A 26291-nucleotide genomic window follows, 5' to 3' on the forward strand; every position below is an offset into this window, starting at 1 on the left:
AGCTTCAAATGGTATCAGTACTGAGAACTGGCCCCTGCATTGTTCATACCTCAGATTCAGGTTGTAAGCCTCTGCACTGTTCTCACCTGTAAGGCTCTGTGTTGTTCACACTTGTAAGGCCTCAGACACATGGTTCACCCACCTGTTCACACCTCTGACAAAATGCCAGCACTGCTCCTTCATTCTGTCTCTGTATGTATTGCAGTACAGACTGTTCATCTGGGGTGGTCATGATTAGTTACTTACATAAAGTATGACAGGGAGACCTATCATATTTGCCTGCCCTGTGCTGCCTGTCAGAAGTGAACATGGGTTTGTTAGCATTTGGAAGTAGTTGTTAGGGGGTCTCTAAGGTGTTTAATCTTGTGCTGGGGGTTGCTGTGCTGCCCACAGGGGAGGAGGAGGAGGAGCCATAGCTAAGGTTGAAGGTTGATATTCCTGTAGTGAGCACCAATAATGTGTGTTTTTGGTGTGCTAACACCATTAATGTGGGTATTTTCTTGAAAGCTCTTCTAATAACATGAATGTAGATTGAAGTGGGTGTGGCTTAAATAAAGGGAGTGGTGAAAACTATCTTCCATTATTGGGTGTTCACCGCGTAGGCCACTAAAATTCCTAGATATTTGCATTGGTTGCCTATTGGGCACGTCTAACTTGCGCTCCTGCTGCCAGCTGGGGGGGGGGGGGGGGGGTGTTGTATATATGGTAACTAGGCAACAGTGCACCCCATGCTCCCTACAACTCGGCACGCTAATTGAACACGCCCGACCAGCTTCCGCAACATTTGACTGGGCATTGCCTCCGTGGGTGATATGATCTGCTCCACATGATAATCACATTTACACACTGAAGTTCAGCGATCGCTGGGTACAGTTGACAGTTGAGGTGGTGGCTCCTCTCTCTGTGCGTTCCTTTATACTCCTAGCTTCTCTGGTGCGTCCGGACATGGGTCCTGGGTTTAATACCCAATGCCTGTCATCTCCAACAAATAATTATCCTCTATAATCTTTTGCTCCGAGCAACTAAGGCATTCATCACTTAGCACAGTGAAATGCTTGACGTCTCTGACTGGGAACATTTGTATAGTATTTTTGCAACATATATCTTTTGCAACATGCTACATGATTTTAAACTTAATTTTCTAGCACTGCACTCCCATTCTATTTGCCTGTATATTTTGACATTTGAATTTATCTTGCTCTGGTGGGTGTGGGGCTTGTTTACACTGGTTGCCATTGTAACTATGGCCATTTTTTTTGCGCCATTTTATGCGGTGGGGGTATTTACTGTGGATGTTGGGATATGGTCTGTTGATTTGTCCCTGAGGAAGAGCACTGGTGGTGCTTGAAACGTTGGATTTTTTTTCAATAAAAACACTTTTTCTTTTGTATCAAGTCCCTGTGTGTGTGCGGCACTCTTTCATGAATGATTTCAGTCTTTAAGCAGCAGTGGGATAACCTGTATAAAGTGCTAAAAGCATTCATGCAAAGCCTGATATAGGTATGGGATCTATTTTCTGGAATCCTTGGGGTATGGGGTTGTTTGGACAAGTGTTATTTTGATTACTTGGATCACAATAATTTCTCTTAAAGATAAAACATTTTAAACACTGAACAAGTTGCAATAATACATATAGTAGCTGTCTATTTGTTTTAATTTTTGGAATTCTCTTCACATACCTGTAAATGTCCCTTATTGATTTCTCTGCAGGAATGAGTGCATTTTCACCATTGATCCTGCCACTGCAAGGGACCTGGATGATGCTTTATCATGCAAACCGCTTCCTGACGGTAAGGGTATATAATGTGCTTTACCTCTTGTGTCAGGCTATCCACTGAAAACTACATAGGGTTTAGGTTAAATTGCTTATTTCAAATTTCTGCTAAATTGTGCTTCGCATAGAGGGCAGCCATGCCTGGTGTATTTTATTACCAGATACTTTAGACTGGCCATAATCAAAATGGCAAAAATATAATCCTGTGTGAGGGTGTCTATGTGGGTTCCTTTTTATCAATATTGTTGTAAAGTACTGCAAGTAACTCTCAAACATTGATTTCTGCCTGTAGGTCTGGTGCACTATTTATTAGGGCAGCAAAATTGCTTCTCACTGAATTGCCATAGTGCTAGAACCTTTATCTGTTGAGTTGATTCTTATTTTATGAAAACTCATTCTATAAATGAAATAAAGGCCTCCCTTCTTAAATTGTGTTAGAACGTTAAACTAAATGGATCTGATGGTGTCCCTCTAATAATTTGTGCACTGTCGTTTTTACACCTACTGCGCAAATAAAGGAGAATTCTGCTCTTTTGTGTAGCTCTATCCATAAGCACAGTTTTATTTGAGAATGTTGGGATTTCTTACACCAGGGATAAACAGCTGTACAGTAGAGACCTGGAGTCAAAACCTTATGCAGTAGCCAAATGCAGGGTTAGCTGGATAAGCTGCCAGGCTACCAGCATGGGGGAAAAAGCAAAGTCAGCACTGGGGTCTGAAAAGCTATTTCTTTTAAGTACTTTCTGCATCTGCTTCTGATGCCTTTTATTCAGTCAGTTTTGTACTGATGTCATTGCTTAAGACGCTGCACCCAGATGCCTGCTTTCAATACAAAGAGATGCCAGTGCCATTACATCGCATGACAGCTATAGCGTGTTCTGGCTCCAAGCCGGGCATGATTTCTGCCCCAAAATCTGTTTTCTTTTAATCCTCTTAAAAATAGATAATATTGTAATTGCATATATTTTAGATACCTAATGGTGTTTACAGAGTTAAAGTACATGAAAACAGTGTTCTTTTATCCATATTCCCACTTTGGCAGCAAGGATGTGGCCACCTGGGGTCTTATGATATCATTTAGGACATTTCCAATACTGTGTTATGTTGACATTCTTAAGAAGTAGCGTAAACCATTCTGGGAAATGAAAACCTTGCGTTTTAATTGTGGCCTAGGTTTAGCGTGTACATACAAGTAACTCTTATACAAACTCTATTACAGGGGAGCATCTTCTTCCCTTGTTCAACACATTTTTTACAAGATATTGAACAGCAAATGTATATACTCTTCATGCAAATATGCAGTCATTCATACTGTAAATCTCCTTTAAATTCAATACTAATATGTTTATAGTGTTTAAAAGGAATTCATGCTGCCATTCAAATCAAAATGTTTAATGAGAAGCAAAGGTATCTTTACCATTTACTGCACAATGTAAGGTCTTTTTATGCTTTTATTATAATGATTACACTGGGAGTATGTGCAGGGCTAGGAATCTAAGGTGTACAGATGATTGTGTACGCATGCTCTGGCCCAGGCTGGGGGATTTCAGCAAGACACAGGACATCTAGTGATATCATCCTAGTTCTAACCATTTGGCTTGTTAACAGATCTGGCAGATAATTTATAGTTTGTAACATATGTGGCCACTGGTTGAACTTACCCACTGAGTAATGCTTTTCAGAGGATGCCGGACTTATGCTCTGCTCTACAGGATACATTTTGAGGCAGTCTTTTGCAGTTATAACAATATCTGTATGACAGAATTCTATCCTCAATGAGATCAAGGGTTATGCTGTCCACTGGTCAAATTACTTCCGTCATGGTATGATAATCATTTGGACTCATGGTAATAGAGAATGACACAGATAGAAGCAGGTAGTGTATCCCGAGTGAGATTAGAGTAATGTTTAACTGTACAACATCAGATAGGGCCATGCTAGCCAAAAATGTCTACCATGTGGCTCCAGTGACATACTCGCTCTCACTTTTATACTGAGGTATGCCATTTTAGTAGCGACTACATCATTTGCTGAATCTTGGATCTGCAGCCTGTAAAACAAGTAAACAAAAAGCCCTGCAGTCTGGAGTTAAAGGGGAACTCCAGCTACAGAACCAAAATTTGTTAAAGGAGCTCCACTCAACACAGAACCCCCTAATATACCAATCATTATAATCTATTTCTTCAAAAAGTATGAATAAATACCTTTTTATATGCTGAAATTAAACCATAAAACCATTCTTCTCTTTCTGCATCATTCAACATCCTGCAAGGGAGGAGGGACTAAAATATTGATGTTACAAGTTGTTGAGTTGAGCCAGCCAGATCAGCAGGAGAACAGGGAGCTATGCTATGGTTTTTGACTGAGAGGAAACAAACAATAATCATCTTGCGTCCTCTTTTATAACCTGTAATCATTTTAGGACCCTGACACATGAGGAGATTAGTTGCCCTTGATAAATGTTCTCTACCGCAGGTGACTAATCTCCTCAAAATACCTTCCCACTGGCATTAATGTAAATTGCCAGTGGATGAATATATGTGTTGGGTTGGCATTTCAAAGTCGCTCCAAAGTTGCAGGAAACTTTGGTCCACTTTGGAAAGCCGAAGGGATGCATATGTTTTCCCACTGCCACTGGGAAGGCATTTTAAGGAGATTAGTCACCAGCAGAAGAGGAGATTTATCAAGGGCTACTAATCTTCTTGTGTGTCGGGGCCCTAAGATGATCACAGGTTACAGAAGATGGCACAAGATGAGTATTGTTTGTTACCTCTCAGTCCAAAACCAACATGCCAATTTATGGTAGCCTTGATTCCAATAACTATACAGTTTTCTCCTCTGGGAAGGCATTTGGAGAAGATGAGATTACCTGCCCATGGTAGAGGAAATTGTCATGAATGTCTAATCATCTTGTGTGTCAGGGCTCTAACATGTGTCGAGATGATTCTTGAAATCTTGAGTAAAGTTGCTGTGAAACAGAGGAGGGGCTTCACATGTCTGACTTCCACGGCATCAATTTAAACATGGTCCTTTTATCCCTTTACAAAATTTGTTTGTGACATCAGATAATAAGTATGCCTTGCAAACACTGCTGCACTCACTCTGGCTTCTTTAAAGGTTGAATATCTTCTCTTTCCATGCCTGGAAAGGTATTTAAGATGTCGGCGCTGCCCAGGCTGGTACATGTGTTCCAATGGCCTAGCAAAAATTATATTAACCCAGTCTCCCTAACATGTTGGCACCACCTTCCCAGTGAATCAGGGTTACATTGGAAACCCTAATGTAAAGTTGTAAAATGTAAAAAATATTCTTGCCAGTGCACACACAATTTTTAAACAAAGGAAAAAATATTTGAAACATTTATTAGCTATGACCAAAATGGTCATTTAGACCTTTGGGCCCAGCAAGAGTATTCTATGCCAACATAACAAGATTGTGATTGCATATAGACTCTGGTCTGATCTTATCAGAGCTAATGATTATGAGATGATGCATGATAAGTAGAAACTAAATAAGTTGTTGTCCCATATTTAATAAGTAAGCCATTTCATTGCTATGAAGGATATATAGAAAAAGAACAGCTAGTTTTACCAGGTTTGTTCCAACTCCCCTTTTTTTACCATGGAGAAATGCCTACAATGAGCAGCTATCTGGTGATAGTGATAGTTTTTTGAAAAAATTATTTGCACAGTTACAGAATGTTAAAGACCCAATATAATGTTACACATGGACATTTATGACTAGAGATAGGTTTTTGTTTTTTACTTGAGGTAATAATGTTTTCGTTTTGTGGCTTTCTTTGTACGAACAAGTGAAAACTACCATGTGACACTGACCTCAGGGTTTAGGGGTGGTTCTACTTGCTTTCATGCACTGATTTTTCTTGTGCTCCAGTGTTTGGCAATGTAAATGCTTAACTGATCTCAGACTCCTTTGGGGTGATTGTACCCATAGGAGCAAATGTAGATGCCAAATGCAAATAAAATTGACCATGCAAAATGGTATCTTCATTTACCATTTGCATACTATCCGGTGTGTATCGATCCCAGCTGACTTGGGCCAACTAACTGGAGTCTTTTGTGCAATGAAACACAAAAATATCACAGTAGCAACAAGAAAGCTACTCAGAGCTGCAAAATGGGACAAGCCCTTTAAAAATCTTTATTACAGAGGTGCAACGTTTCGGGGCAAAGTAACCCCTTATCATATCATGCTTGATAAAGGGGTTACTTTGTCCCGGGCTTGTCCCATTTTGAAGCTCTGAGTGCCAGTGCTTTTTTGTTGCTACTGGGTTTTGGGAGGGTGCCGATCCCTCCAAGCAGTGTGCACCGAGCGCTAATAATTTTCCTTGGAGAGCTAAGGGTGTGCGAGCAGGATCTCCTGTTCTTCTCTACACAAAAATATCACCCCATTGCTGCACTGCATATTCATGTAGCACTTTATAAATAAAGTTGTACATACATACAATTATTGCCCATGTGTTGGGAGCCCATAAGGGATTTGCACTAACAGGATTTGGACATGCTTTGTGTTATGCTCCATCCTAATTTAGGGGAGCCTGGGCACTTTTATGCAAAGTATCTCTACAGAAATATTGAAATATTTATGAAGAATGTGCTGAAGTGGTAATTGCAACTCAGTGGTAATTGCTCACTCAGCCCCCAAAGATTTGTTTGTTTAGATGAGGAGGTCATTAACTAGGACCTAAAACTTTTTGTACTTTAGGAAACGTGTTTCCCGTGGATCACAATTAAAAGCATTGATAGACAGATTGGATCATGCTGTGTGCTGTTAACCTTAGACCAATGGTCCTTATTTTATCTCAAAGGGGCTGATTTACTAAGACACGATTTCGAATCCGAATTGGAAAAATTCCGATTGGAAACAAACATTTTGCGACTTTTTCGTATTTTTTGCGTTTTTTTCGGCGTCTTTCCGATTTTTGCGTAAAAACGCGAGTTTTTCGGCGTCTTTACGATTTTTTGCGTAAAAACGCGAGTTTTTCGGCATCTTTACGAAAGTTGCGCAAAGTCGTGATTTTTTCGTAGCGTTAAAACTTGCGCGCAAAGTCGCGCCTTTTTCGTAGCGTTAAAACTTAAAAGGCGCGACGTTTCGCGCAAGTTTTAACGCTACGAAGAAATCGGGACTTTGCGCAACTTTCGTAATGGCTACGAAAAACTCGCATTTTTACGCAAAAATCGTAAAGACGCCGAAAAACACGCGTTTTTACGCAAAAATCGTATAGACGCCGAAAAAATCGCAAAATTACCGATCATTACGAAAAAACGCAATCGGACGCATTCGGCCCGTTCGTGGGTTAGTAAATGTGCCCCAAAGTGTTAGCTTATCTGTGCTTCAAAATGCTGAAATTTTTCTTTAAATATCTCCACAAATTTAGTTGGTCATTTAATTATTATGTATTTTTGAAAGAATAAACCATAATTTATAATTTTATGCACTGGGACTAACCCTAAATCCTCCATAAAAAATTTACCTACATTTTTAGAATGAATCAATTGTAAATTTGGTTTTGATTGAGTTTGGTTTAGGATTGACCTGAATCATGCCTAAAGGGTTTGGATTCCACTGAATCCTGAACTGAATGCTGGATTGAGGGCATCCCTAATTGATTTAAAAAAAAAAAAAAAAAAAAAAAATCTGTTTCCCTCTAGAATTGACACGTTTCAGAATATATATTATTTGTTAAAACTGTATGTGAAATTAGATACAAAAACATTTAAGCTGTATGCTTGAGGCTGAATTAATGACTGTTCACCAAGGAATATGAACTAACATTAAATGAGTGAGTCAGTTAGTGAATACAATGTTTAGTACATACATTAATCATTTTTACTTTATTCAGCAACAGGAGACTGCATTTTAGTTTATCTTGCAATCTCTAGTTTCTTCTGATCACATCATGGTGCGTATCTTAGTCTGTATGCTGTCATGCAAAATGCATTCAGAAAATGGTCAGATATTATGCACTCTCCATTCTTAGAAAAATAAATGTTCATTGATTTATGACTTTATTTAGATTGGTGACCTTTTCAGCCTACTCAACAATGTAACTTTGTCATATATAACTTTTGCTTGTACATTTATTGTTGTAACTATGGATGCTCTGTATCTAGGTTTTGGCTAAATTCCAGTATTGCTGCAAAATTTGGGATTGGGTGAATAGTAGGCAAACAAACCCATAAATAAGACTGCATTGCAGAGTACAGCTAAATGCTTGAAGTGCAGGGCGGAGAGAAATATTGTTGCCCAGGTAAAAGTGTGAATTTTCCAGGGTCATATACTATTAGAAAGCGTTATTTGTAATGATTGTATTCTTATGTAATCTGATGTAACGCAGGTGGCTGTGGGAATTATGTAAGGCTTGTTCCTGTCCAGTATTTCCTAGTAACCTGTAAACACTTACTGGTTGAGTTCAGAATAATGAAAGCAAGGATGTAGTTGGTCTTGGTTTTAAGGGGTTATTAGATCAGGTCTTTTACCCAAATTACAGTATTGCCTAACCCCTAATGATTTATGGAGTTTAGAATCTAATAGTTATGATGCTTTTCTCCATGGTTTCTGTTGTCCGTTGATTAGAAAGCATTCATTTTTATTAACACATATTTATAAAGCAGTAAATTATTTTGCAGAGCTGTACAATAAATAGGCATTTGCAAAGCACATACAATTTAAACCAATAACTGATACAAGAGGTAAAAGTGTTCAGGAATGAGCACTTGCTGCTTAGCATGGTCTGCCAATGCAGACTATGAAACAAGCATAGATGTGGAAATTGCTAACCGCATAACCTTAAATATAAATAGGATAAAATTCATAAATGTGGCAGTGTTAACCTATAGGTAATAGGTCTTCTATCCTGAAGCAGTAACGGTTAAGCTCTTGACTTTACTGTCAAAGTGGGAGTTTGATTTTTTTATTTTCAGGCGTTGCCATCCCGTCCCGAGTTCTTGCTGCTCACATTATGTAAATATATGTAACTAAATATTTACTTGGGGCTTTTATTAAAGGCCCTGGGATCTCAGGGGTCTGCTAAAGGCTCCCCACCACAGGGGGATATCCTGATCCTTGCAGTTTGTTTGGATTGGCTGCCTGCGCCTGTTATCTCATGTCATGAGATCGTTCTCAGTTTGTCGGTTGTCTAACCCAGCTCAGAAAGTTCAGGCGGATAACACCGGTTTATTAAATTAGGATTCTGAGTAATGCTGACACCAGCTAACAAGTTCACTGCTGCAGAGAGAGATGTGTTACATAGCAAGGAAAGGGTTAAAAGTGCATGTATATAAAGGGTTTTTCCTGTTCCTGTGTGTTTATGTATGTTAATGACCAGATATTATGGCACTACTAGCCATTAAGGACTGTCTGTGCATGGTAATGTAGTATACTGTTGTTGATTGGCCTCGGCACAGTAATATTAATACTAAAAGCCAATGTTTTCTGAAAAAGATGATCTTTTTCTCTTTCTCTCACTTTCTCAGTAGCCCTCAGCCTGTATTTCTGTTCTTTATACATCTCTGTGCAGTACAGAATTATGATACATGCAGTATTAACTGTATATAGTCATAAGTAGTGATGAGCGAATCTGTTCCGTTTCGCTTCACCGAAAAATTCGCGAATCTTTAAAAAGATCCGCGAAATGGCGAAAAATTCGCGAAATGGCGAAAATGTTGTGGGACAAAAAAAATTTGTCGCCCGCGGCTATTATTTTGTCGCGCGGATATTGTTTCGTCGCACGGCTATTGTTTCGTCGCACGCGGCTATTATTTCGTCGCCCGCGGCTATTACTTTGTCGTGCGGCTATTGTTTCGTCGCCCGCGGCTATTGTTTTGTCGCGCGGCTATTGTTTTGTCGCGCGGCTATTGTTTTGTCGCACGCGGCTATTGTTTCGTCGCACGCGGCTATTATTTCGCCGCGCGGCTATTCTTTTGACGCCTGCGACAATTCTCTTTTGATGCCGGCGACAATTTTTGGACATGCGGCGAATTTTTCCGCGGCGAATTTTTTCATCCGTTTCGCGAAACAATCCGCCAATGGCGAAACGCGGAAATTCGCCGCGAATCCATGCCTGGCGAATTATTTCGCCCATCACTAGTCATAAGGTAGATCAGTAGTCCTAAAAGAGGTCACACTTCGGTTATCTAATACTGCAATATTGACTTATTCTGCGTATTTATTCTGCATGTTTACAGAACCAATAGTTTGAGGTAAAAATGCAAGATAAGTACAAGTACAAGATAAACAAAAGATGCTTGCAATTTTCTGAAAGGTTGCAAATGAACAGAAGCACAGTTTAGAAGCAGTGATAGTAACACTTAATCAGGTTTGAAGACAGTTAAAATTAAATGTAAAAGTGGTTTAGATAAACAGTTGCAGTAGGACTTCTTCTCCAGGTTAAGAAATCAACCAGTTTGTTCCGTCTGGGACCAACATACCACTTTTGCTGCACATAAAACACTTGGCTTTGAAATCATCCATAATTTTCATCAGCTGATCTTGTTTTCATGGCAATGGTTATAAACATCAAAATGGCACTAAGGCCCTAGACACACCAGACATTTTTTACTTTTTTCCACCAGAGGAAAATTCTTGTCACCACCTTGACTGCCTGTCGTAAATGTACAACCGTCTGGGTTGTCATTCTTTTGAGTGCTTTCGCTTATAAAGTTACTGTGGACAATGCCCAGCCCTGACAGATAGTAGAGACGGTTTGCTGTATACAGCAGTGCCTACTTTTTGTCATAGCGATGCACAGTCAGCGCAAAACACAAAGACCATCTCATCATTAATGTCCTCATGACAAGGGAGAAAAATGTTTTTAGAAGCATGATATGGCTTTGTTCGCGGCATATGGAAATAATCTATGAAATTATTATAATGCATGAATATCTTGTAAACTTCAGCCTTATAAAAGTTCTTTAATAATGCCATCAGAAATCTTGTCTTGTGTGATGTAATTTGCCACATAATTTCTCTATATTTATTTTCTTATCAGTGTTCACCTCTCTGGGCCCTTATTCATTTTACTTTTCCTGCTAGTGAACATACATTGTGTGAGAGTAATAGTCCATTTTTATTGACCCTACCCTGAGTACTTGATACAAAGTACGCTTTGCTTAGTTTTCCAAAGTCATTTGAAATTTCCTGCAGGAGGAACTTTGTGAGACTTCCGAAAATGAACCTTCCAACTGGCGATTCCCTTTTATTGCTTTTGGGAAGGCATTTTATGGAGATTAGTCACCCACGAAAGCCAAGATTAACCATGAGCGACTAATCTCCCTACAGACCATTGCCCTTCAGCAGCTGCTCAGCCATAGCACCTTATAGTTGGAGGGATTTGGTTACTATGCTTGTTCAAGAAATCATCCAAGCCCCTAAAGGCATTAACAGTATCTGCCACCACAACATCACTGCCCTCACTGTGAAAACCCACTTATGTGGCTTCAACTGAATGTTCTGTTCCTCATCTAAAGGGGTGGCCTCTGGTGTGCTGGTCATTTTTATGGGAAAAAATAACACCCCTATTTGTCTATACTCCCCTCTAATGTACTTGTACAGAGTAATACTGTCCCCCTGCAAGTGCATTTTTTCCAGAGAAAACAACCCCAACCCTGACAGTCTAACTTCAAAAACTTCCATCCCCTTCACCGGTTTGCTTGCATTCTCTGCACTCTCTCAGGCTCATTAATATCCTTCTTAAGGACTGGAGCCCAAAACTGCACTGCATACTCAAGGTGAGACCTTACCAGAGACCTAAACAGAAGCAAAATTATTATTTCATCCATTGCTGTCTTGTATAAAAAAAGGCATTATAAAGCATGGCTCCTTTGTATTTGTACTATTTGTATTTAAATGCTAGCAAGAACCATTTTAAAAGTAATTCAAATGACTTGTCATTGAGTCTAGTACAGTAACTGCTGAAATGTGTATGTCAGTGTATGTGTTTGAGTCTTTTTATTGTAAAAGGTTCCTGCAGAGGGCATCAGCCCCCATTTTTGCTGGCCATTGCAACAGATGTCTTAGTTAAATGCTTCAAGCTGCAAAAGTGCTCAGCAGCACGCATATTTATTCATTTTGAGTTGACAACCCCAGCACACATAAGGCTAGAAGATAATACTAATTACTTGTCACTCCTTTAAAGAGTCATGAACCTGAATCCATAAATGGGTAGGACACAATAGGCTAAGTAAAAAGTGTATTATGGCACACTTTGCTAAAGTACAATGGGGTAGGAATTTATTGTGGATTTTTGGGTCTTTCCTTTAACAGTGGTGGATTAATCATATGTGGCTACACTTGTACAGGCCCCCCTTCTAAGCTGTATCTGTGGACAAAAAAAATCTGTGTGGTCCATGTGATTATGGAGGCCCATGGAGCTTTTTTAAATAATTATTTTTCAGCTCTACACTTTATCTGTTTTACTTGCTTATTATTTGCGCTGACGTGCATATGTGCGCCCAAGGTTCACTGAAGCTCTCTGCTTTCTAAGCTGTGTCAGGTTTGGCACTCGCCGGTGACCTCACTGATGTGCGCTGAACCCGACTCAACGCGGCTTAGAGAGCGGATAGTTTTGCACATCGGCGCAAATAATAAGTAAAACAGATACAGGAAAGTAGAGCAGTAGCTGCGGAAGAGTAGAACTGAAAAATGATAGGGGCATGTAGCCTTTTAAAACTATCACATGGGCCCCTAGTCTGTAGTCTAGGGATGCCTAATGGTTAATTCGACCCTGCCCTTTAACCCTGCATACTTTGGTGACTCTGGAGACCTGGTTTCGCCTCCCATATTTGGAGGGTTTTCCAGGATATCTAGTGGTAGTCCTACATGTTTAGCTTTTCATAATTTAATTTTTTTCCAACTTGTTATAATACAGTTTCATGAAGAACTTTGATGTGATATTAAAATGAGATTGTATGGCAACATTTCTTATTTCTCATTGCAGGTAACTTTGAAGTAGGAGTTCATATTGCAGACGTGAGCTATTTTGTTGCAGAAGGAAGTGCTCTGGACATTATGGCTAGTGAGAGAGCCACAAGCGTATATCTTGTACAGAAGGTAGTGAAATGCATCTTTGGGCTAAAAGTAGATTTCCTTCTATAATACGTGTTTACATTTTAAGTCAGATTTTAATGAAGGCTCATTTATCTCCAACTCATGTGTGTCACTGCTGATATGCTTTGAAATTGCAAAACAAAAGTACATTTCAGATTTGAACAGAATTTTAAAGTGGCTAGTTGCATATACTTTCTGGGTTACTTTGTGGTTCTGGTAGACACGTATAATTATATATATATATATATATATATATATATATATATATATATAATATATATATATATATCTACAGAGACACTGCAAGTGACTCTTGTTTCTTGTGACATTTTTTTATAAGCATTTTATTGATTTTTCTGTCTGCTCTCTATATCTTTTGATTTTCCCTCTACATTGCATGCTTAAACTCCAAGGAGAAATAAAATGTAAAGATTCAATATATATATCATATATTTGTATGGTATGGGGAAGTGACTATTCCCTAATTGAATGCTTGCTCTCCCAAACCCACCCCTTTAAGGACAGCATTGCAGTTAAGAGGGTGTTTATAAGCTCAAGAGCTGAATGGTTTCTTTGGAAGAGATCATGACAAATAAGGAGAAAAGCAGGTATGGTCTTTCTGCCCCTCAAAGAAAATATACTCTTTCACTAGGTTTGGACTGACCCAAGGTCACTGCCTTGACCAGGCACTTCAGGTTATGCATGCTTTGTACAAACCACATAACTAAATGTGTCTCTTTTTACTAAATGCAGGCATTTTTCCTTCGGTGTGTGCAAGATTAGGTTTTAATTTTCTCTTGAAGCTATATAATGCCGTGCTGGGGTAATGTGTATAGTATATTTATTATCTTCACTATATATGATATCTATGGGACGTTTAGGGTACATGCACACTGTTTTAAAATGTATGTTCTTCTCAGTTGTGATGTATGCATTTCCTGCATAAATAATGAATGTGTTACCTGATCTCAGATTTCCTTGTGAGCCTGTAACTAAGGAAATTCAATAAAATACACTTTTTTCTTTGAACAGAGATGTGTATCATTCCCACAATTATAGAGAAACATTCAGTCAGTTATTAAGACACAAATACCACTCCATGCATCATATGCATTTTTCCCTTGGGACCCCTGATAGTTTATTTGTATATATACTTTGGTTAATGTACTATTTGATTGACGGTTAAGAATGAATGCTAGTGGTACACATATACCACTAAACTCTCCTCATTATATATACTGATACTGAAATGGACACAGAGTACATTTTTCTCTTAAATTTCTTGTTGATTGTTCAAGCCTTACTTGTCTTTTTTACTATAGTATGCTCAACCTCTAAGCCTAACCTGCCTGGTTTATACAGGAATATATGATTTTTCCATTTCAATACTTGATGTAGAAAATCAGACCGGCAGCCTTAATGTATTTTTTGCAATAAATCTCAAACATTCAATCTCAAACATTCATGTTTCTCCTAAAGTCTTGTTTAAAATTAAATTAATTATGACATGTTATCTTGCACAATCAAATCTTCTCCACCCAGAAGCTTGCAAATATTCACGTAGCAGAGTAACAAGGACATGAATTTGGTCTGAACACTGTGAAACAAGTAGCTGAGCAGGAAAACTCTGTATTACTGGGGAAATCGCTTATCTATTTCTTATCCTGCAGACCTAATGAACATTCATTTATTTTTCCTTACTTCAGACAACTCCTAGATGTTGTGCACAGGACATTCACAGACTGCTTAACATTTACTGTGGTTCTTGAAAGTTTGTGAACCCTTTAATATTTTCTATATTTTTACATGAATGCAACCTAAAACATCATTTGATTTTCACACAAGTCCTAAAGTAGATGAAGAAAACCTAGTTAAACAAATGAAATAAAAAGTATTTGGTTGTGTATTTATTGAAAAAAAAAAAAATCCAATAACATATCTGTGTTTGGCAAAAGTAAGTGAATTCTTAGGATTATCATATCCTTTGAAGATGAAATCAGAGTCTGGTGTTCTCAATGGTATTACAATCAGGTGTAAGTGAGGTGTAAGTAAGTGAGAGACCCTCTTTTATTTTTAGAACGGGGATTTTGCAAAGCCTCATCACACATACAACACATTTGTGGATGTGTATCATTGCTCGAACAAAGGAAGTGTCAGAGGACCTCAGAAAGAGTTGTTGATGCCCATAAATCTGGAAAAGGTTACAAGACTATCCATTAATCAACAGTTGGACAGATTGTGTAAATGGAGAGAATTCAAGACCATTGTCACCCTACACCAGAATGGTCAACCACCAAAGATAACTCCAAAGCATCTAATAGTCAGAGATTTTACAGAGGAGCTCAGGGTAACTTCTAAGCAACTGAAGCCTGTTTGACATTAGCAAATGTTGATGTTCACGAGTCCACCCTCAAGAGAACACTGAACAGCAATGTTGTGTATGGCAGGGTAGCCATACACAACATTGCCCCCCCCCCCCCCAAAAAAAAAATATTGCTGACCATCTACAGTTTGCTAAAGATCATATAGACAAACCAGAAAGATATTGAAAGAATGTTTTGTGGACGCATGAAACCAAAATAGAACTTTTTGGCTTAATTGAGGAGTGTTACATTTGGGGAAAGAAAAACACTGCATTCCAGCAGTTTCCCAATTCCCATTTGTGAAACGTGGTTATAGGAGTGTTCTGGTTTGGGCCGGTTTTGCTGAATCTGGACCTGGATGGCTTGATGGAACAATCAATTCTGAACATTACTAAAGAATTGTAAAGGAAAATGTCACAACATCTCTCCGAGAAATGAATATCAAGTGGGTCGTGCACATGTCCTTCTACCAAAGAATGGTTAAAGACTTGGTGAATGTTCTGCAATTGCCAAGTCAAAGTCCTGACCTTAATCCAATTGAAATGTTGTGGAAAGACCTAAAGCGAGCGGTTCATATGAGGAAACCCACTAACATCCCAGAGCTGAGGACTTTGGTATGAAGGAACAGATTACAATGCAGGACTGGTCAACAGTTAATGCAAATGTTTAGTTGCAGTTATTGCGTCACAAGGGGGTCACACCAAATACTGAGAGCACAATTCACTTACTTTTGCCTTGTGCAAATATGTTATTGCATAATTGTTATTAATAGATACATAACATTATTATATTTGGTTGTTTCATTTCTTTAACTAGGTTTTCTTCAACTACTTTTAGAACTTGTTTGAAAATCAAATGTTTTAGGTCACATTCATTTAAAACACATAGGAGATTTTAAAGGGTTCACAAACACCACTGTATGTGAGAACAGTTAGGAAAGGATTCTGTCGTGATTTTTCTTTCTCCAACTGTTTAATGTGATAACTAAGGAATAAGAAGCCTCTAACTGCAAATCCTTTTAATTATTACCCTCATTTGGTGAAGGATCTTTTGGGGCCTATCACCTAAATCCACATTATGAATGGTGCTTTATTCATTACAAATGCTACAGTATATTAACTTAAACTAATTAGTTAAGAGGGAAAAAAAAAGTTTGCAAGTATTTTTAAATTTGCCTCTATGTAGTCCTCTCCTAATGTGCTTAGTTTTGCATTTAGTCTCCCTCCTCACTTGTCAAGTGTTCTTTCTGGTGTTTATATATTACTACTTATTGGTGTTTTATAGGCTTTGCTTATTGTCTTTCTTCCATTTGTTTCCTTTAGGTAATTCCAATGCTACCTAGACTTCTGTGTGAGGAGCTGTGCAGTCTGAATCCAATGACTGACAGACTTACATTTTCAGTCATATGGAAAATCACACCACAGGGCGAGGTGGGCACAGATAACAACCAATGCTTTCTGCTTTACTGCAAATATACTATAATACTGAATCTGGCAGTACAAAGATTTCAAAACAGAGATTTAAAATTTTTACCACTGCAAGGTACCCTCTAGAATTGTGGGTTTCTATTGGCCACTGTAGTATATCTGTGACTTCTACAGAGCCAGCCAATTTGGGCTACATTTGCCAGCTGATCCGTTCATGAATATCTTTCAGATCACTCTCCCTACTTAAAGGGACAGTATACATCCCTTTTTCAGCATTAGCTGAATAAATGCAGCTTGTGCTAAACACAGCACCGGATTTCAAATCCGGGCACCCCTAGGCCGCCCATTCGCCCCTGCGCATGCGCAAACAAACCTCCACCTCCCCCCGCGCTAATGCAAGTGCGCATTTAAACTCCCATACGGAGCAGTGAGGAGAAGTCCCCATTGCTCCGTATGGGAGCAAAATGTCAAAATTTTGTTGCGGCAGGGCGGCATGCCGCCCCTAAATTTCTGCCGCCCTAGGCCCAGGCCTTTGTGGCTTTGCCACAAATCCGGGCCTGGCTAAACATACTTTTTGCATATTGTCTTAATTAAGCAATACCTATGGTTTCTATTTCTGGCACTAAACAAGAATATGAAGCCAGTTTCACTTCCTGTCACTTCTGGTCCCAAAGGACTTCAAATGAGCCAATAGAATTAATTCCCAGTCCACTGAGAAACCCCCGATAATGATAATGAAAAGATAAGGGAGATATTTGTTTGTTTTAAAGGTAGATAAGGAGCTCGGAACCAATCGCCTGGTTTATAAAGAAAGGGAGAGGTGAGATCAGTGAACATAGATTCTCTCTATGTTCTCTCTATTCTCTTGCAAAAAATAGAAATTATGAATTAAACATTGGGTTGGATGCGATTTTCATGTGCTATTCAATATGCTCATTTTTAGGAACAAGCTTTTTAGGTGTATACTGTACCTTTAAAAGTGGAGGGGTCTGCTACCCCTGTGGTGGAAAGTCTTAAAGCTGAAGGACTGTGGATGATATGTGCCAGCAAATAGCCTATGCTTATAGATGAGCTATGGAGCTCCCTTAAAACTGCACCAAATTATTTTTTTTTATTTTTTTGCTGTACACATACTGTTTTTGTTTAAGCTAAAACTATTTTTGAAAGAGATGGATTTTTTTCTTTTAACTGGCAAATTTGACTCCAGAATTTTGACTGGCCAAGAATTAGTTGCGTGAAGTTTCTGGGACAGGATTGGACAGAAACTGGAAATGGCAAGCAAACACAAAAAAGGCTGTTGCTTCATTTTTCCTGGAATCTGAAATAGATATGTCAGATTAATTCACAGAATTATGATGATATGAATATATTTATGTAGGAACATTCTGATTGAATATACCAGACTATTTAAGTTCTTCCTCTGTGGGATAGTTGTCTAGAGCTGTGTTTTTTTTTTTTTCAATACCAAAAAGTGAGTGATGTACAAGCAATTTCTAGTTGGGAAGCTAATATACAGTGAAAATGTCTAACCATTTTAAAAAGAATAACAAAACATTGTATGATACTTTGTCCGAATCCAGTAAATCTATTATGTATTTATTAGTAGCATCCTTTTTATTGTCTGTAGCTGTTACAAGAGTAAACATTAAAGCACAGAATAGTAGAGAAAGAACCAGTTGGTCAATCTTTTAAAAAACTGGTGCTTAGGTTAGAATATGGACAAAATCATGTTTTAACACAATTCTTTGTGCGTACCACAATTTATTGTGCACACTGGCCTCAACATTTCTGTGAACAGGCACAAGGAAATGGGTTAGAGGAAACTGTGGTTGGGATCAGGTGTTCTATTTTCCAGGCTTCTATAAAAGATTCCTGTACTTTAAAGGCAAGATGCAATACAGGGCATTTAAAGTTAAATCTTTTCTATGTAGAGTAATTCATAAAGCAAGGCAGTGGAAACAATTATACAAAGATGTACTTGGAGACTGCACACTCTGTAGCTGCTGGGTTGCTAGAGCAACATAAGTTCTGCTATTCTTCTTAAAGGGGTTGTTCACCTTCAAAGTCCAAATCTTCTTAAACCTCCAACAATGCTTTCAGTGTGTTAGAAAATCAATTTTTTCATTAAAAAAAGTAAAAAGGCAGCTGTTAAAGCTACTTTTTATACCTGTTAAAACAGCCCTTCTCCTGTCTCTCTGATCAGTTTTCTGAAGAGATGGGAATGGCCTATTTTGAACCCGACACACTGAGAACTTCCTATATGCTTATATCATCACATCCAGGCTTTGCCCTTACTTTTTTCCTATTGGACCAATTCATTGGTTGCTTGCGCAGTTGCATAAATTGAAAGTCATTGGTTAATTTCTCCCTTGCAAAGGTATAGGCAAACAGACTCAGTATATCACAAACCTAACATACTGTTATGTTAGATTTGCATCCCTCTGTCACAGTTACAGCAAGCAGTGTCAGAGTGATAGGAGACACAGCCAATAGGAGTTTAGTCTGCTGCCAGTACTATGCGTGACATCTTATAAGGAAGTAAAAAAGCAACTGTAGTGTTTATAGGGGTCACTGACCCCCCAGCACAGGGCCTGTGCAGAAGTGAAGGATCAGCAAATTGATGATTCTGAGGGGAATATCTCTTCAGCTGCACATTTTTTGTTAATTATTTATAGGGCAAAGATTGTTTTATTAATGTGAACTGTTAGATTTGTGAATGTTGCACAAAGGTGAATAACCTCTTTAATATATTACTGGGGTTGTATAATTAAAGGCACTAATTTTTCTCAAGTACAGAAATAGCAACCAATCAGCAGTAAGACATAAGCTGCAGTATACTTGGCTTGCTTTGTCCTTAACAGTAAGCTGTTGCAAAAAAAGCAGAATGAACAAACTGATTTCATCACAGTTGGAAGGCCACCTCCTTATGTACTTTTGTAAACAGGGTTTCCTCCAGCTGGCTGTCAGCTGATGATTTAAAGGAAAACTATAACCTGAGAGTGAATACTTAACCAACAGACAGTTTCATATTATGTTAAGAATCTTGCCTAACTGGATATGTATCAGTATATATTGCCCTTTTACATATTTTTCCTTAAACCACCATTTAGTGATGGGCTGTGTGCTCCCTCAGAGATCAGATGAACAGAAATAATGCAGCTTTAACTGTAACAGGAAAATGTGTGGAAGCAAAAGGCAGAACTCTGTTTATTCACTGGCTGATGGGGCCTAGCATGTATTTGTTTGTGTGCACCGTGAATCGTATGAGGAAGCCGCCCTTAATTCTTAAAATGGCAATTTTCTATTTAGAATTGCTCAATGACACATGCTACTAAAAATATATTTTTATGAAAATGGTTTATTAAGATGAAGCAGGGGTTTACATGAGAGCTGGTTTCTGTAGTATATTTTTATAGAGACCTACACTGTTTTGGGGTATAGTTTTCCTTTAATAATGAGTCCATGTGCCATGGGAGGCTGTTATACACAGTAGATAAAACATTTAAAATGCTATAAATGAGATCTAATAGATAATAATAGGGACACAGATAGGGCAAAAGCTGAATTAAATCCAACCATTCAGAAAAAGGGAAAGTGGTAATGCTAGTGATCAAACAGAATCACAACAAACAAAATGCACTGCCTTATATTATTTAACATATATAATGATATATTATATATGCAAAATCAAGGCATATGTCCCACTTTAATGTATGAATGTATTTAATTTGTGGGTATTTGTTTTGTATGTTATTTAAATTTACCTTGGATAAAAAAAGTTCCTTAACATACCAGTCACCGTAGTATATTCTATTTTAACTAGAAACATTTCTGCTTGCAGATCTTGGATGAATGGTTTGGTCGGAGTGTCATCTGCTCCTGTGTGAAGCTGAGTTATGACCATGCCCAGAACATGATAAACCACCCAGACAAGAAGATTGAGCAGCATGAGCTGCCCCCAGTATCACCACAACACACCATTAATGAGATACATCAAGCTGTACTAAACCTTCATCTTATTGCACAAAACCTACGTAAGCAGCGGTTTGATGATGGGGCCTTAAGACTAGATCAGGTGGGATTTATTTTGCTTCTTTCAGATTCATCGGTTTACCTTTTTGCTTGTATTTGCAGTTATTCTGTTTGCAGTCCATTACCCTAGTCAAAATTGATATTACCTATTTTAATGGTCAAATCATTTTGGGAGTGAACATCAATGTTCAGTTCATTAACACATTTTTTCAAGAAATATTTAAAATTACCTAGAAAAGACCTTGCAGCTGTATTTAATGGAAACACTGCAACATAACATCTTTGGTAGGATGAGGTCTAATCCAAAAAACTGTGCATACTTTTCAGCCCACTAAAGATTTTTGATCCAGATTTGAGAATATTTTAGTTGCATCCTAAATTCTAAAACAAACAAAAACAATGTTGCATGGGTAAATGCTTTCAAAGTGTTGCAGCTCTGTGCTCAGGTAATGACAGCTGCACCATCTCAATGACATGCCTGTCAGTACCCCATCCAGTGACTAGTTCACACATGTTTCTTATTTCAGCAAATTCCCCCATCCTTAAAAAAATGACATCACCCTGTGTTTAGCTTGGGGTCGGGGAGAATAGTTCACTTTCTACAGAGAAAATCTATTGCTGCCAGGCAGTTCTGAAAGCCTATTTGGTAAAGATGGGATGGGCATGACTCTGTCTCCTTTTATTATTACACACCTTTTTTCAGTTAACAAACATGATTCGGTTTCTTCTATTAATTGTATAATAAATGTCAGCCAAAAAATGGCAATTTGACTGTAACCAAACACTTGAAATGCTATCCGATTCTATGCAAGTTACAAGCCTTGCCCTATCAGTGTTGCTAAAAGGAACAAGTTGAACCAATTACTGTGCAGGTACAGCAATATGCCTGTGTGCTGTCTTCCAGTCTACACAATGATGCTATATTAAATTAGTATATGGATTAGTGATTCATGTAGTAGAAGCAAAACAATGACTTTCCGTTATTAAGTAAAAAAGAATCTGCTAAGAGGCTTATATTCAATATTTTTACTTCCTTTTACTACTTAAAAAGGATTATACCATAGACTTCTATGGTTTTATCCCCATTTCTTTACCATCATTAGAGACACAGCAAGAAACTAGGCTACGTTCTTCTGCTTACTGACAAAAATGTGTCTCAAAGACAAAATACATTTTTTTTAAACATAAAGAGAATAAAGGTATGTATATTTTTAGTTTGAAAGAACTATCAAACATGAAAACATCTGTAATGTCATTTATATTAAGTATTTATATATGCTCCTCTTATTGCACTGTACTTCTTCAACAAACGTATTAAATGGCTGAAAAATAAATGGGGTGCTCTTGCATCTTATACTCAGGAATTCAAGCAATCTGATCAGTTCAGCAAAGAAATGTCATTTATATCTTGAAGTTTTCAATTTATTCCAATTAATTTTTGATCAAAAATCTCCTCCATATTGGTGAGGTTGAAGCTTTCAATAAAATAACTTGTCTAAGTGATTTATGTTATAGTGTGGTCAATGGAATGAGATACCAGTATGACAACCAATATAGTAGTGATGCCTGTCAATATAATGGTGCTTTGTGCTTAGAAATGCAAGGCTAACCGTTGTACTTAATGTACCTATGTTGTACATAGGCCAGAAATTACTTATCATCTCGCTTCCTCTTGTAGTCAACTTTAGTATCAGAACCACTCCATACTGCACCAGACTTTGTCCACTGTTAGACACAAGTCTGCGTCTCCACAGACAAAATGACTAGCACTAGTTCCACATTCTTGCTTCCTCTGGGTCATCAGATCCTGCCAAAAACTGGTCTGTACTCCTTTTGTTAAGTGATGGACACTTATATAATCGGAAAGCAGTTATTTTGTCAATATTGTATAATCATGTTAGTTACCAGCGTGTAAAAGAAACAGAGGGAACTAAAAGTTCACCTTGTAAAAAAAATCCACTACAATTTTCGTAGACTGGGTTTTGTCTTTGTTTGTGAATATGGCCCACCTTCTAAAATGGCAATGGAGAAGGTATTGCCATATGGATTCCTCCATTGTCTTAAAGGTGATTTACTTTTGGGGGCCCCTTTTTATAAGAAATTAGTTTGTCCGTGCATTATTCATGCAACTGTGCAAAAGTTTGCAAATAACCCAAGAACAGCTTTGGAATTTAATTAGAATTTATTCTATAGCGTGTCTTAATTAATTAATTGGTTTCTTTGCCCATCTTAATCCATTAGCCTTGCTCAAATGCAATGGATTTACCTTTTTTACTTATTCATTGCTAGTATTGTTAGTGTAATAATGTATTTAAAATTCACACTTTAACCTTTAGAACAGTGGTAATCAAATTCTTCTGCTTAAAGTGGCCAAAGGACACTGATAAGATATACATTTGCACATAGCACCTTACAATCTCTTGGCTCCGAGAGCTGGTCCAATGGCCAGCATTTTTATCAAGTTGTGTTTGCAAATAAACTGTTTAAATACTGCATTTATTTGCTGTGTTCTAGCGTAGCTCATATCTCTGTGTTTTGGATTGTGGCAAAGGTTTTTCCCTGAGCTTCACAGAATTATATATAAAGAAAATATTTAAAGCTGGTTTAAAAATTCAACCTGTCTTTCAGTCACATTTACTGAAGTTGTCTGCCTGAAGTTTAAATGTTTCTCCTGTTAAGAGGTGGTCTAAATGAGGTCATTTAAGTGGAATTTGCTCAATCCACCTTATTTAAAACAGGCTGGAATAATGGATAATTTAGCATTATTGGCAGAATTAAAGTTAATTATAATTTATAGATTAGATTAAGTCAGGGCATGTGAATTCAATATGAATTAATGCGGAATGAAGTAATTTGATGAAATGTCAGATGTGTTAAGTCCTCCATCAGTGGCTCCATGACTAACGGAGGGGGATCATTGGTATTAATATCTTGATACCATCAGTAGCATAAGCTGTGCACTGATTGACGGGATTCGTTGAGATTTATGCATGTTTAGCGTCTTCTGTCTTCCAGGTATCTGGATACAACACACCCTCTTATCTCATAAAGGAATAAAACTGTAACTGTAGGTTTAACTGTTATGTTGATTTATTGAAAGACTTAATAACATATTTTCTTGACTTCTTGATTATGAAGAACTCACTCCTGTTGCTGCTTTATTGTAGATTTGGTGGCCCTCAATGTGTTTTATTTGCCTTATGTGTCAGAAGACAACTAAACTAGCACCAAACTCTAATCCTTCCCTGCGGGTCCTTGCTTACTACATACCTGAAGCTGTCCTCCTCTGAGCAGTTATTACTTCACGCCTTACTAATTTTAGCTTAAAAGCCTTTTAAAAAAAGTAAAGAATCTGAATGTTCATGAAAACAAAAGCCAAGCCTTATTTCCTCAGCATGTCAAAAATCAAGGCACCAGACAGAAGAGCAGCCAGATAGAAGAGAAAACAAAGCAAGTTATAACAGAGAGTCTATATGTGAAGTAGCTGTGTCTCCCTGTGTGTGCAATTATAGGCAGTTGACTCCAGGCTTCATCACTTCAGGCTGTATGCATCTTTCAATACTGTGCTGTCTTCCCATTGCACAGAAGCATGTGTAATCATTTCCTCTTAAATGACATTTGCATTATAGTGTCTTGTAAGGGCTAATAGGTATTGGATGTCTGGTTTTCTTAAATAAAGTGTCTGTCCCTCATGGTAATATATACAATTGTGAATTTTTTCCTATTAGCAACCTCCTCAGCACAACAGAACATCACAGTTCATTATTTATTAACGTTAAGAATCACTGCTATATTGCAGATTTGGCCATGTTAGTAAACAAAGTTGATTCTGTGCTATATTTCATATGTGTAACTACTATGACTATGAAGATTTTCATTCATCCAGGTCATGGTATATCTAGTATAAATAAATCTAAAGCAACTGGACTTGTTAAGTAATCATTGAAGACGTAATAATGGAACTTATATATATGTGTGTGTGTGTGTGTGTGTGTGTGTGTGTGTGTGTGTGTGTGTGTGTTTTATCAGTGCACAATCTGTATTGAAGAGACTATAATCTACTGGGCCAAGAATAGGAACCAAGCATGATGATATGCACTTATCCTTTCAGTTCATAATTTCTGGGCAGTTATGGAACAGCAATAACATGCTTCTAGATTTTCCTTTACCTCTATTTTAATTTAGTTGTTTTCTAGAGCATGAAATCTTTTGCGTTTAGTATTGTGTCTTGACTCGTTGTTTCACGCATTTTGGTTTTCGTGTTGTTTTTGCGCTTAAGATATGTGTGTGGTTAAGGCACTTTAGGATTATAGTATTGTCTTCACATTTATTTTCACTAGTATTTGAAATAGTGCATGGTGTGCTCAATTCTTAGAAACCATTATAGAAAACATTATTTTTTTTAAAGAACAAATATGTTTCTGCTATAAGTATAGCTTTGAGTTATTGCTATGTTATATACACATTTTCGTTATTGTAGAGGATTTTTGAGACTGGTTGTAAAATGGCAACATCCTGCATGGAACTTAGTTTTGCCCAATTAAGCAAAAAAAGATACTTAACTAACAACACTGGTCCAATTAGAAAATGTTACATTTAGTTACGTAGGGTTGAAAAAAAGAGTCCATCAAGTTCAACCCTTCCAAGTAAACCCAGCACACACAAACCTGTACTGACTTATCTATACACTCACATACATAAACCATATATAAAAACATTAATACTAACTGTAGATATTAGTATCACAATAGCCTTAGATACTATGTTTGTTCAAGAACTTATACAGGCCCCTCTTAAAGGCATTAACAGAATCTACCATCACAACTTCACTAGGACCACCACTCTTTGCAATCTATCCTTTAGTCACTTCGCTATCTCAGTACAAATATTATTATCCAGGCCCATAATCCTTGATTTAACCACCTGTGTGGTACCGTATCAAATTCTTTAGGAAAATCTTAATAGATCACATCCACCGCAATGTCTAGACTTTAGCAAGGTATCTGCTGTCTTCCAAAAGTTGCTTGTGGAACAGGCAAAATTTCCACAACCACCCCCCCCCCCCAAAAAAAACAAATAACATTAAAAAAAAACTTTCTTTAAGCTTACAACCTAGATCCCTGTACTAACACTTTAAACTCCTCCATTTGTCATTAGCATCAATATGTACCAAGACAGCTGAGTCAGCCCATGTTGGGGTGATGGTAAGACTGCTTAATTCAATGACAATAAAAACCTACTTGACTTGACTTGCTGTCTTATCCAATATGAAGCTTTGTGTATCTTTTATTATTTGTTTTTCTTTAATTTTGTTATAATGAACTCTTTACCTAGGCTAAATTAGAGCGAATGACCATGTGCGCAAGTAGAACATAGGGATTTCTGCACCTTTGTACAATTGGGTTGGCACAAATACATGTGGCTGATACGAGTTCCAGTCTAAGGAAAGCCAGGATATTCTTAAAACATTATATTTTTCGGAATATGCATTTCCCAAGTTGATTACTGAAATATTAACACCTGTTACTATTCACCTGCATTTCAGCAGCTTTATACAAACTAGTTAGACACAATTAGAAAAGATACCAACTTGCGAGACACAGCAATGTGCTAAGAAGCATACCGTCT

General features: G+C 37.7%; 1 protein-coding gene across 5 annotated transcripts in view; it reads left to right on the forward strand.

Annotated features, from left to right (window-relative positions):
• The window catches only part of dis3l2 (DIS3 like 3'-5' exoribonuclease 2), a 225945-nt gene that overhangs the window by 141609 nt on the left and 58045 nt on the right, over positions 1–26291 (forward strand). For all 5 annotated transcript variants that reach the window (XM_031901823.1, XM_031901824.1, XM_031901825.1 and 2 more), the window contains 4 exon segments: positions 1711–1790; positions 12732–12844; positions 16527–16634; positions 20473–20706. In XM_031901823.1, coding sequence (XP_031757683.1) covers positions 1711–1790; positions 12732–12844; positions 16527–16634; positions 20473–20706 — 535 coding nt within the window.

Source organism: Xenopus tropicalis, chromosome 5 (assembly GCF_000004195.4).
Source record: "Xenopus tropicalis strain Nigerian chromosome 5, UCB_Xtro_10.0, whole genome shotgun sequence".
Lineage (NCBI taxonomy): Eukaryota > Metazoa > Chordata > Amphibia > Anura > Pipidae > Xenopus > Xenopus tropicalis.